The 13,656-nt window shown below is 43.3% G+C and overlaps 1 protein-coding gene across 1 annotated transcript in view; it reads right to left on the bottom strand.

Moving 5' to 3' along the window:
* Positions 1-13,656, bottom strand: part of LOC141052049 (cytochrome P450 2F3-like) — a 54,947-nt gene that overhangs the window by 29,873 nt on the left and 11,418 nt on the right. Inside the window, exons 2-5 of the mRNA XM_073549227.1 lie at positions 10,386-10,561; positions 8,934-9,096; positions 3,902-4,051; positions 3,557-3,717 (exon numbers count right to left, since the gene is read on the bottom strand). Coding sequence (XP_073405328.1) covers positions 3,557-3,717; positions 3,902-4,051; positions 8,934-9,096; positions 10,386-10,561 — 650 coding nt within the window. The remainder of the gene's footprint in view (positions 1-3,556; positions 3,718-3,901; positions 4,052-8,933; positions 9,097-10,385; positions 10,562-13,656) is intronic.

Genomic DNA, 13,656 nt, shown 5'->3' with positions numbered 1-13,656 from the left:
AGCAACAATACTCAGGTAGGCTGTGGCGTTGCAACGATGCTCAATTGGTACCAAGGGGCCCAAAGAGTGCCCAGAAAAAATTCCCCACGCCATGACACCACCACCACCAGCCTGAACCGTTGATACAAGGCAGGATGGATCCATGCTTTCATTGTTGTTTACGCCAAATTCTGACCCTACCATCCGAATGTCGCAGCAGAAATCGAGACTCATCAGACCAGGCAACGTTTTTCCAATCTTCTACTGTCCAATTTCGATGAGCTTGTGCAAATTGTAGCCTCAGTTTCCTGTTCTTAGCTGAGAGGAGTGGTACCCAGTGTGGTCTTCTGCTGCTGTAGCCCATCTGCCTCAAAGTTCGACGCACTGTGCGTTCAGAGATGCTCTTCTGCCTACCTTGGTTGTAACGGGTGGCAATTTGAGTCACTGTTGCCTTTCTATCAGCTCGAACCAGTCTGCCCATTCTCCTCTGACCTCTGGCATCAACATGGCATTTCCGGCCACAGAACTGCCGCTCACTGGATTTTTTTTCTTTTTCGGACCATTCTCTGTAAACCCTAGAGATGGTTGTGCGTGAAAATCCCAGTAGATCAGCAGTTTCTGAAATTCTCAGACCAGCCCTTCTGGCACCAACAATCATGCCACGTTCAAAGGCACTCAAATCACCTTTCTTCCCCATACTGATGCTCGGTTTGAACTGCAGGAGATTGTCTTGACCATGTCTACATGCCTAAATGCACTGAGTTGCCGCCATGTGATTGGCTGATTAGAAATTAAGTCTTAACACACAGTTGGACAGGTGTACCTAATAAAGTGGCCAGTGAGTGTATGTTCTACCATATCTTACTTAAGATAAGAACCTCCTGTGTGAACATCTTGTGTCATCCACCCCTGGGTTATCATAGATTGTAAGCTCTTAGGAGCAGGACCTCACTCCTCTTGTTTGAAATTGATGAATATTTTGTTAGTCTGTATAATATTTTGGTGCTATGTAAATGCATGGTCACTGTATACATGGGTGTACCTAGCATACCACAGCAGCTCTTGATCAGAGGATCTCCCATTAGGCTCAAGACTTTCCTTAGATGGTAAACTCATCACTTTTAATGCTAATTGTAACAACATTGACGGCACATCCGCATGGTTCCCCTCCACTATGCATATGAGGATGCTGGCATACTCACACTCCTCCTTTTCCTTCTGTACATGCTGCAATGACTTCGGGCTGCACACCTAGTGTGTGTCCGCACTTCCCTGCTCTTAAATTGGTAGCGCATGCACCTGCAAAGATGTACCAGTTCACAAAGCATTTGAACCACCAGCGAATGGGACACTAATCCATAATTTTGTGGGCCATAAAAATCCGTCTAGAATACAGCCTTTTCAGACTCGTCATATTGCTAATTCACTCTATCTACATGGGCTTGGGGAGCTGCTTAATAATAAAATCAAGGAGGTTATAGCTAATGTCATCTTTCTTCACTGTAATCTTCCAGGTTGGCCAATCCTCCAGTCCTACTCTTTAAAGGGAATCTGTCACCTATTTTTAGCCCTATAAGATGCGGCCACCTCCATGAGTGGCTTATCTACAGCATTCTTTAATGCTGTAGATAAGCCCTCAATGTAACCTGAAAGAGAAGAAAAACCAGTTATATTATACTCACCCAGGGGCGGTCTGGGTCCGGAGGGTGTCGCGGTCCGTTCCAGCGCCTCCCATCTTCTAGCGATGACGTCGTCTTCATTGCTTCCCATCGCAGCAGAGTAATGCAATACACAGGCGCCTGCGCACTGCAGTACTCTGCTCTGCCCTCAACAGGGGCGCAGGGAAGCAAAGAAGAGGACGTCATCACTAGAAGATGGGAGGCACCGGACCGGACCCAGACCGCCCCTGGGTGAGTATAATATAACTCGTTTTTTCTTCTCTTTCAGGTTACATTGGTGGCTTATCTACAGCATTACAGAATGTGGCCGCATCTTATAGGGCTAAAAATAGGTGACAGATTCCCTTTAAAGTCATGATTTCTCTATGCACCTTTGATTTATGCAACTTGGAATAGCTGGATATACAAAGTTTTGATATGATGTTCTGTAAAAAATTTTAAGGTATAGATGGGAGCACAGATACAATTAAAGGACTAGTCCTGGACAGAGATTTTGTGTATTCTTAGCATGAGTCATCAATTTCAGGTCAGTACTGTTACCACTGAAAGTACACAGTGAATGGAGCCAGAACAGCTCTTTAGTCTTTGTAGTGGTCATTCTCAAGTACCCAAAAATGGTCAATACACAATCCATGAATATGGAATTCTTATTGCATATACTGTGTATTTTAGGAGGCGATTGCATCAGATATCAGCATATTGGTGGAAGTACTTGGTGTTTTATACTGGCAAATCTGCTGTTGATGACCTCAAGATCTCAATCCCTTTAATGTAAATGAGTTTACAGACGTCTTATATTAAGTTTTCGTGATGATCATGAGCTATATATGATTACTAATAAAGCAGAGAGCAGTTCATAAATACTTTTCCTAAAATTGACTTAAAAATGTGTTTGTACTTTAAGAGAAATTTGCATAACTGAAAACCCAATTAACCTAAATGCATTATAGCCATAATGACAGTAACTCAATAGATATAGCATTCCAACATCAGGGCGTATCCTTTGTATGATACCATTCACATTTTGGACGCTTGAAATATGATATTAGAAACAATAGGTAATATGGCCCTTTCCTTGCATGCGTCCTGCATTTTGGAAAACAGGAGGTTAATATCGGTAGCAGCTGATGGATTGCAGGGGGTTAATATCAGTAGCAGTTTGCGACCTGATGTCAGATGCTTGGGGTGGAGCTTACTAATAATGGAGTCTTTATCAAGAGTCCATGTGTTTTCCCCTCCAGGACTCCACTTGGTAGTGGCAGGGACAGTCACACTAATTTGTTAGGCACCTCTCCACTGCTTTATATCTATTTGACTCCCCTGATGAATCCCCACCATTGGGGAAGAAACGCATAGGGAGCTTCTGTCTACTTTTCCCCTTATCAGTGGGGGTGTCCACTACAGGATCCACTTGGGGCCTGTCCTTGTTAGGACAGGAGTAACACTGGGGCACGACAGGGAGTGTAGGGGAATACTTTACACTAACACTGGTTTTCCCATGTCTCAGCTCCCCATGAGTGGATCGTCTCTCCAGCAGGATACGGCCTGATGCTGGAATGCTATATCTAATACCAATGGTGAGACCAAACCATTTTTTATTGAGCACTGGTTCACATGAGCACATTTTTGTAATGTTTTTGTGTGTTATGTCCTTTTAATGGTTCATTAAAGGTTATGCTTTAATTGACTTTGTGTGGGATACTCTCTAGGCTGTGTGCAATATTTAACCCCTGAGGGTTTTTTGGAATAGTGTTAAAAAGCTCACAATATAGCTGAGTGCCCCATTCTGCAAATTCAGCTCGCTGATCTGGGTCACCAACCATTCCCATTTTATTTAGGTGTATCCATATAAATGGCCCACCCCGTAGAACACAAAATTCTTTTTTTTTTCCTCTTACCGTTCCCCATCCAGAGCTTATGATTTGAAAATTCTCATTGATGAGCTGAAGAAGTGACAGGAATCTCTTGTCTTCATGTTCCATCCGATTACCGAAGACGATTGAGCAGATGACATTGGAAACGGCTCGACTCAAGAAGAAAGTTGGATCAAAGGCTTTTTCTACAGAGTAATAAAAGTTAATAAAGATCAGTTTTTATTATGAAAACAGCTTGGAAATCAATTGTAGTTATTTTTTTAGTATTCTCTTCTGCAAAACAAAAAAGTGTTACCACTTTTTGGAAAAGAGTCAGTATAGAAAATTTATAAAAGAACATGCAACATTTCTGGATTTCCTGGCCCTTACGCTTTGTGCTCCTGAACTCTTCCAACATGAATTGTGCTTCCTCTTGAATTCTCTCTTCTATGCTCCTCTTTCCCATTCCAAAATTTCGAAGGGTGACCAATGTAAAACGCCTGAGTAGCTTCCACTTCTCTCCATTGGAAAATGCTATCCCTGAGTTAGGAGAAAATAGGCATACACGGTGAAAGGTGGACTTGTAACATTAAGCACTCATTCAACAGACTATAATTTTTGCATACATGTTATGGATCTGCATGTAATAGCCAGAACTCAAACCGTGGTAAGGCTTTTGATGCTTTTAGTTTGAGCTTACAGATTCACGACTAACACTTGTTTTCAAGAGAATTTAATGACTACGGCAATATTGTCAGAAAGATTCTATTGTAAAAATGGAAAAGGATTTCTCAAGAATAAATACATCAAGTCATTGGTCCAACTATACAGTCATCTTAAACATTATTTAACAAAGTTGCCTGACTCATCTGTGATCCATTGGACCTTTAGAAACTTAGGGTACAGGTTAATTCAAGCAAATGTGGATAAATTAAATTGTCTTACCAGCCCAGTGCCAGGAATGATGCTATAGGGCTCATACAGACAGGAATATTATGCAAGAAGAGTATATGGGCTTCTTGGTTTCCAGTAGGTAAAAGAAGCGTATCCCTCCCATGTTTTCAATAATCCTCCATTAATTGCAAAGCATGAAATTTATTACCTTGGGTCATTTTTTAGATGACATTGGGCCCCTTATCTAATAAACCCAGGGCACTAGACTTTCTGGCTCTGAAGCTCAATTATTTTATTTTAAACAGTGTTCAGGCATTCACTGGTCAATATGGAAGGAGATTAAAATGGAGTCCATTGAGCCCTGACAAGCAAAGTGGACTGTTACCATATTGGATCCACCTGTGATGTTATAATCATGCTATTTTTGTACTGGACTAATTTTTGGTGCAACCATATTACGTAACCCTTAAAGGGGTTGTCTAAGCTTATGCTAAGGATAGATAATTAAATTGGGACCCACATCGATTAGCTGTTTGTAGCTCTGGAAGTGGACTGATATTAACAGTAAATGGCTAAAAATCCCACACATCAACCTTCTCTGTGGAGTAATTGTTTGGTACACATTGGCTGCCATGGTGGACTGTTGAAAGCCCCTGTAGTTGCCATGTTGATTCTCCTGTGGCTGGGCTTCGTCTGAGACTCAATGAGCTGGGTTTCATAGGAGACTCCATGAGCTGGGTTTCATAGGAGACTCCATGAGCTGGATTTCATAGGAGACTCCATGTGCTGGGTTTCATAGGAGACTCCATGGGCTGGGTTTCAAAGGAGACCCCATGGGCTTGGTTTCATAGGAGACTCCATGGACTGGGCTTCATATGAGACAGTCATTTTATCTACATGCTACAATATAGGGGACTATAAAAATAGTAAAGCCTAAAAAATAAAAAATAAAAACAAAACTTCGAATCATGTTGTTATTTCATTTTTACTGCACAATGAACAATAACTTTTTTTTCACCATTTCACCTGAATTGTGATTTTATAACGTGATAAAATGAGTGGTGTAATTCAAATTACAACTTGTCCCACAAAAAAAAACAAAAAAAAAAAACAAGCCGCCATTCAGACATAAAAATAATTAAGTTATGGATCATGGAAAAAAAAGGAGAGAAGAATAAATAAGTAAAAATTAAAATTAGCCACAACAGGAAGGTGTTAAATAAGCTCCAGTAAATCAGCGGGATAGTTATTTTCCCTACACCAGTACCTACTGCCAATGCCTGGTGAAGATGACTCTTTTTTACTACAAATTACCAAGTTCTCTATGACCATTGAGCCAGTAAAGAATTCTGGGAGATATCAGCTCTGGGGCCTCGAGAATAGTGAATGCAGCACTGGAACGTAATGCAGTCACTCAGAATCATTACAAAATGCAATGTCATGAATTTACAAAGTCTCTTTGCTTTTTACATAATTTACAATGCACTCACATCTCTACAGAGATTTGTAAATACCATTTTAAGTCTAGATATTTTTGCCAGATCATGTAAGCCAGTAGACAATGTCTGGGCCAAGAGTTTTATGCATTACATAATGTAATGGATCCAATTAATTATCTACGGTAAGCTGTTTTCACAATATTTACTGTGCAGATCATTTTTATCCATATAGAATGGGCACATTCTGTTTTAAGGACCGTGAAGTGCTCATGTCTGAATAATGGTAAGAACACAACATCATGTATACCTATTGGTAATGACTTAGTCATAAGCACTAATCTAGTATTGCGAAGCTGCGGGTCACAGATCGGTCACAATATAAAAGACTTAGATCAGAATTATTATTATTATGTTATGTAATTTTGCCTGGGAGCATAGCCAGCAGTCACCATGCAAGTAGTTGATGTACCCAAGCTAACAAGCTCTTGTCTGTGTCTCCTGGAACGTATAACACTATTACAAAACATACATCATACCATAAAGTCAAGTATTATGGGAGTTCTCTGACTGTACAAGGAGAGTGAATTGTGTGATGACCATTTACATCCTATAGACTGTCTATATATCTATTAATACTAGCAGTTTCTTTAAAAAGAATACTTAGATGTTTATTGGTTATGCCGTGTATATATTGTATGTGATGTACCATCATGCAATTCTTTATTGCAAACCAGACGGTTGACAGGCTGTGGTACACCTAGATGCCATTACATGTGCAGCAATGTGATTGGAAAAGCAACAAAGGTCTTCTGGGTGTCAAGAGAGATAGAGAGGACAAGCAAGGTATAGGAAGCTTGTGTGGGGAGATGGACCAGGCTAGTGGTACCTCTCTCCTATCAGGGCCAGAACTATTGGGGCTGTCACCATTGCTGCTGGGGGAAGGACTTTCTGACCGCGACAGACATTTGCACTTGACTACAGGGGGCGGGTCCGTTATAAAAGGGACAGCGTGCCAAAACAGCCTCTTTGGTGGGAAGACAGTGAGCGCAGCAGGAGAAGACTGACTCACTCTCCACAGCGTGATGCCAGGAGACGAGGCCACTTTGCCGACGGATGAGACACGCATAGCCAGGCTGCGAGCAGCGCGTGACTGTGATCTCTCCCACCCCCGACACTGAGGAAACATCCTGTACTGTACCGCTGCCTGACGACGGTACACACTATAATAATAATATAATAATAATAATCTTTATTTTTATATAGCGCTAACATATTCCGCAGCGCTTTACAATTTGCACATATTATCATCACTGTCCCCGATGGGGCTCACAATCTAAATTCCCTATCAGTATGTCTTTAGAATGTGGGAGGAAACCGGAGTACCCGGAGGAAACCCACGCAAACACGAGGAGAACATACAAACTCCTTGCAGATGTTGTCCTTGGTGGGATTCGAACCCAGGACCCCAGCGCTGCAAGGCTGCAGTGCTAACCACTGAGCCACCGTGCCGCCCACACTGTAGGAGTGACCGGGGTAAACACGCAGAGACTGGCAGGATATTCCCGATCCCCACTGCTGACCTCTATCCTTCTGCACCGGCACAACAGACGCCTCCTCCATGGACACCTTGCCCCGGTACCACAAGACTACGCTTAGGAGAGCCAGGGTACGTTACGGCTATCAGGAGACAGTGCCTCAAAATCCTCCAGGACCAAGCAAGAGACTTCACGTGTCTCCTACGACATCATCTCGGGATCTCCAAACCTCCCTCATCCGGAAACACCAGACTGATAAGTTTACTCGTTATTTGAACACTTGTTCTTTTTCTGAACCTTAATCCTCCACACCTCTTCTATTTTCTCTTAACATGGAGTATTCTCTGTATTAAATACCTTTTAACTCTTAATCTGCCTCCTGCTCGTCACTGCATCCCGCATACCTGCTGTACCTTAAACTAGCAAAGGATGGAGCTTGTTGACACTCATGCCTGCTGCCTATACGCCTATGATCCTATAAGAAGGGTACTTTGGGAAATAATTGGTGAACAACCTGCATGCTTAGCGTTTGGTCAAGAGATAGGCCTGGGCATGGTCACCAGTGGGGTGAGTTTTTCTGTCTGCATAAAAGTAGTGCAGATGGGAGGCTGCAACTATAGAAGTGGTCAACTGAAGGTCAGGTATCATCATATAAGTTTGTTTGAAGAGAAAGGTCACCTGCCAAGATTAAGGGAGCTTTTGGGAGTAAACAGTACCACTGCTTTTGGAGAGCAATGCCTAGATCATTTATAAGGGTGAGTAAGTAGAGTAGCCATTAGTTGGTCATAAAGGAGGTGGGCGGCCACAACCATTAAAAAGATCAGTTCTTGATGTGTCTTAGTGGTGATCAAATCCAGGTGAAGTAGTAGTTGGATCCTGTTGTGGGCCGAGGATGATCACTGTTATTGCAGGCTAGAAAGCTAGCTACTATGAGGTCTAGTTGCCCTGAAGGCCTTGGTTGTGACATGGTAGTAGCCAGTGTGATTTGTGGCACAATGTGAACCTTTAAGAGTCAGGGAAAGGGCGGGAGGACTATCCCATTTATTATGGGCTATTTTTGGAATTACAGCTATTTGCTGGGGATTCCACCAGAATACTACATTAGGTTACTTTATCATTAGGGCACCCTTCTGACGCAAAGAGATTGTTCAAAGTGTGCAACCCCTTTATATTGTGGGTCGAGATTAGCAAACACATTTGCTGGACCCTGGTCCAATGACCAAGTTAGTATTCCATGGCCTCTGGAAAGGAGCCTTCCTGATGTGAAAAGCCTTCCTCATGTGCATATGATGTCATTACACCAGGGTGGCTAATTAAGAGAGAAGTTGCGGATGTCAGCAGGAGGAAAGCATTTTACAGGGCTTGCCTCCAGCGGCCATGAAATACTGACCTATCAGCTGGACCAGGGTACTGTGAATTGATTTGCTCACATCTAGTTATAAGCAAATCATCAGCTTATCCAAAAGTAAGCTCTCATACCAACATTAAAGTATACAGTTCCATCTCAAATTAATAACAGCTCATTATTTAGGTTTCTGGATCTAAAACACTTACCATTCCCTTGGGTGAATCTATGAAATGCGGGAAACTCTCCTCTGCCACTAAAATCGTCTGCCTGTTCCACCAGAGCTTCACGAACTGCCTTGTATCCATAGAGGACGACATTGGGCCGTGGTCCTAGGTAGATGGTAAAGACTGGACCATATTTGTGGTTCAGCTATAAATGGAAGGACATAAATATAATGAATATGAAGAAAAATAGCAAAATATTACAGAATATAAATTGCATGTTGATTTTAGTTTGTTCATTTTATTTTAGATTCTTTTTTGAGGAAGCTATAAGCTAACATCTAAGATGACTTAGAATTCTGTCCAAATTCCCCTAAATTCGGAAGTAAGTTATGGTAAATCTGTGTGAACATGGTATACCTCATCTCCTCAACAAGGTTCTTCTCTTCTCACTTTTTTCATATTTTGAAAAGTTATGGAAAGAAGCCCAAAACAACAACTAGTCTGAATTTGTACCTTTTTAAGACCAGACAAAAATTGACCCCAATATCTTATTTACAGGTAAAGAGTAGTGGTTAGAGCCTTAATTTTAGGGATGTTGTTTAGGGATTTAGTTCCATCACATCATAAAAGTGGATTGGTCAACATGGTGTGATGATATGACTCATGACTGGAATCAGAGCAGCTGGAGCAACAAGTTAAAGCATGGTAATGAATTGGGTTTGGTGAGCAATAATCAAAAGAGCCGATAAAACAATGGTCACAGAAAAACTGGATACTTTCAAGATGCCAGACAGCTATTTCCTGTCCAAAAATAAACCAAAGGAAGAACAATGTGGTACATATAGCTGATCATACAAAACAAAGATTGCATGCATTATACAAAAATACATAGTTGTCAACAATACCAGATTTTTCAGGAGTCATGGTCAAAAAGGAGGCGGGATTTATATAAACCCTGCACAGAAGTATGAGGTTTAGGATAAGTTGGGGGCATTACTAGTAAGGGTGTGGTAGATTCACTTTGTTTTTGGACTAGATATAAAAATATTTAAGGGTCCAGTTAATCACTATTTTAGGTCACTTATATTTTTTATCTATATTGAGTTTTGGTGCTTGTTGATGGTTTTTACACCAAATTCTTCATTGTTTATGATTTTTGTGTAAAATAAAAAATACTCTTTATTTTTGCCTTTAAACTTTTTTTTTCAAATTTATATAACCAAAAAATCACTCCAGCTGGAGAACTGGACTGCATCTGGAAACCTCAATCACCATTTGCAATCATGAACAAAAAAAGATGAAAAACCAAAACAGGTGAACAAGTATGAAAAAGTCTTTTAAATAGGTACAATTAAAAGAAGAATAAGGCTCAAATAAAAAACTGGCAATAAGCAACTACTAAACAAATAAAAAGGTGCAAATACAACAATGATTCGGGCTTAAGATTACAAAGAGTGCTTAAATTGAGAAGATTTACTAATCCACATACTGTACCTCTTTTAGAGACTTGATCAAATTTTTTGTATCTAGCTGATGGAGGTTGCCCAGAAGAGGCAAAGCTTTAGGGCCTGGTGGAAGTTTGCCCTTTTTCTTCTTAAGTAATATCAGAAAGAAAAAACAGAGAATGGAGAGCACTATTGTCATAGATTGAAATTCAATCCTTTCCCAACCTAATAAAATAGAAAAGACATTAAAGTTAGAAACTATACTCATTAGGTTTTTATGGAGTCCAATGAATAGAAAGTGCCCTCTGTGGGCGGCAGAGGCGTATTTAGAGTTTATGCTGCCTTCGGCATCTTTTGGGCTGCCTCTCCCATTGGTGAGTATGACTAATGCAGACACTGTCGGTAGTGACTTAGGCTACTTTCACATCAGCAATTTTTGCTATTCACGGCAGATCCGGTGGCTTTTCCATATCTGCTGCATAACGGATCACTTACAGCAACACTGCATTCGGCCTCATTCATTCCCTATGGGGGAATGAATGAATTTTCAGGACCGCTAGAGACTCTGCTCAGGCTTCACTTCCATTGTCCACTCTTGGAAAAACTCAACTTCTCCACCACATCCTCACCTATCAGATATTAACACTAGATCACATTCATAACCAGCAGCTTTTGCTCTGGCCAAGAGAATTTTTAAGCTGCCACTATGACATGGTAGACTCTGTTGGCCAGGCCCTACTCTAAACATCAATATATTTTTAAGGGAATGAGTCACATGCATTTTTTTTAAATAACCATTAATCACACGATGACCAGACCACATAGTGACCAAACAATACCACATACAAGGAACAAATACGGCCACACCACATAGTGACTGAATAATACCACATGCAAGTAACAATTACTGCCACACCATGACTGAATAATACCACATTCAAGAAGCAAATACCACCACACCATATAGTGACTGAATAATACCACATGCAAAATGACAAGTACCCATTTGGGCAAGGCTGGAAGGACCTGTGTTTGATGCGGTGCATCACTATTGTTAGGTTTCAAACTGCTGCCTTTGCACAGAAGGAATCTCAAGCCTTGCCTTCTGTGGTCTCCCATTCAGTCCCAGCCACAGAGGAACCTGCTTAGCAAAGGCATCGTTCCCAGCATCTTGCTCAGGTTGGTGCTGTCAGGTTGGTTGCTGCTCCTACCTCTGGGTCAGCTTTGGCAATTCTCACCAGCCAGCAGCAAGCAGCAACAAAGGCTAAGTCCTTTTCTCAGCCTTCTGAGCATGCCCGTGGAACGACCTCTCATTGGAGGTTGGGGGTCACATGCTCAGGTCCTTCTCCAGCTCGGATTGGACGCTGCTATAAAAGGTTCGCATGGCCGCTCGGCCAAGCGCTAATATAGTCTGTAATTTGCAGTACTGTGTGTGATGATGAATGCTTTTGAACCGCTGACTGACTCATTATGAAACCCCTTCCCTCTGATACGCCTGTTAGTAGGGTTTAGAATTCGAGACAGTGCCGAGTAGTGGCACTGCCTAGCGCCGCGGTGCCCTAGCTCCTAACACATGTTAGCGCCAGTGTACGCCACACTACATTAGGCACTATGGTACCACACGTTCAGCAGCATCAGTCAGAGTGGCGCCATGTGCCATTAATGCGCTTTCCAGACCAAAGCATAGGCTGGTTAGTGGCGTCCACCAGAGCTGCGCTGTACGTTCTTCATGCAGTATTCTCCTATCAGCTGCACCCTGTGTTTATTAACAGGGCACATCGTTCAGTAAGTGTCTCTCCCTGGCATTGCAGTTGCGGCACCGAACACTAGTGGGTCTAGAGGGACTCTAACCCCGTGTCCTTGGGGCAGGGTCCTGTGACCAAGACACTAGCGTTCACTCTGCGGTATTGCGGCCCTGTGAAGCAACAGGGTCCGCCTCCTATTCACCGGGTGAAGTTAACCCTAGCGTGTTTGCTATACTGCCAGTTTCTGTCCACCATTACCGAGCAGCAGTCTACCATCTCTGCACGGTGGACCATAGGCTGCGAACGCACCTCATTACCATCTTTTATTATTTGGTGCGTTCTGCCAGCCCTAACATTATACTAGTGCCAGCGTCTGGTTAATAATGGCAGACAAACAGCAAGTACATCCAGCTGCTGGAGGGCAGGTTGGTGGCTCTCAAGCGTTCAGCCTCAGCTGCAGATGTTACTGCGGTCGCTGTTCAGGCAGCCACGGAGGCTGCCTCCCATGTGACCACTGCTATCCCTGCCCCGACTTTGTCCCATCTCCCGCTGCCCGAGAAGTTCTCGGGTGATAGTGCTTCATGTAGGGGATTCGGGAGCCAGTGCTCTATACAGCTAGAGCTGCTGGCGGCACGATTCCCCTCAGAGCGGGCTAAGGTGGGATTTGTCGTCTCCCCCTTGTCGGGCAGGGCTTTAGAGTGGGCCACACTGCTGTGGGAGCGCGGTAACCAGGTGGTGCAGAACGCTTCTCAGTTCTTGGCTGCTCTGAAGCAGGTCTTCTTGGGACCGCGAGCCACCGATGACACCGCGCTCCAGCTGCTGGCACTGTCACAGAGCTCGTCCTTGGTCAGCCATTATGCCATCCGGTTCTGGACCCTGGTCTCTGAGCTGGAGTGGCCAGACAAGGTCCTCATCCCAGTGTTCTGGAGATGCCTGGCTGACCACATGAAGGTCACCCTGTCCATCAGGGAGATTCCCGCTACACTGGAGGAGCTTATTACCATCTCTACCCGTATTGACCTTCACATCATCATGCGAAGGTTGGAGCGGGTCCAGTGTAGGCAGAGGTTTAGGTTGACACCTAGTTTTTCTAAACCTCAGGAGTCTTCCGATAGGGCGTCCAAGCCCCAGGAGGCCACGGAGGGTTCTCGCTCGGGAACCAGGTCTCGGTCCACTCGAGCACCCGAGGTCTGCTATATGTGTCAGCAGTGTGGTCACCTTGCCAACCGGTGCCCACAGCAGTCAAGAAAACGCCCCAGTCCAGTGGTCATTGAGGGAGGCTTACTGGATTCAGCAGCGTTTTCCTCCAAGCTGTCCTTTGAGGGGACGCTTGAGTTTGGTCCATCCACTCTGGTGGTGGAGGTATGCGTGGACTCCGGAGCGGAGGGCAATTTTATGTCTTCTGCCTTCACTCAATGGCACGCAATACCTCTGGTTATGCTATCCAAACCAGTCACTGTCAGAGTGGTGAACAGCGCAACCCTACCCTCACAGATTACACACCAGACTGCTCCTTTTGTACTCTCGGAGACTATATCCCTTCTCGTCATGCCCAAGGGTATCGATCAGGTCCTT

Source organism: Dendrobates tinctorius, unplaced genomic scaffold (genome assembly GCF_039654945.1).
Source record: "Dendrobates tinctorius isolate UK_male_01 unplaced genomic scaffold, ASM3965494v1 ptg000158l, whole genome shotgun sequence".
In the NCBI taxonomy this organism is placed as follows: domain Eukaryota; kingdom Metazoa; phylum Chordata; class Amphibia; order Anura; family Dendrobatidae; genus Dendrobates; species Dendrobates tinctorius.
Note: the sequence above shows the minus strand (reverse complement) of the source record. Positions and strands in the feature narration are given on the sequence as shown.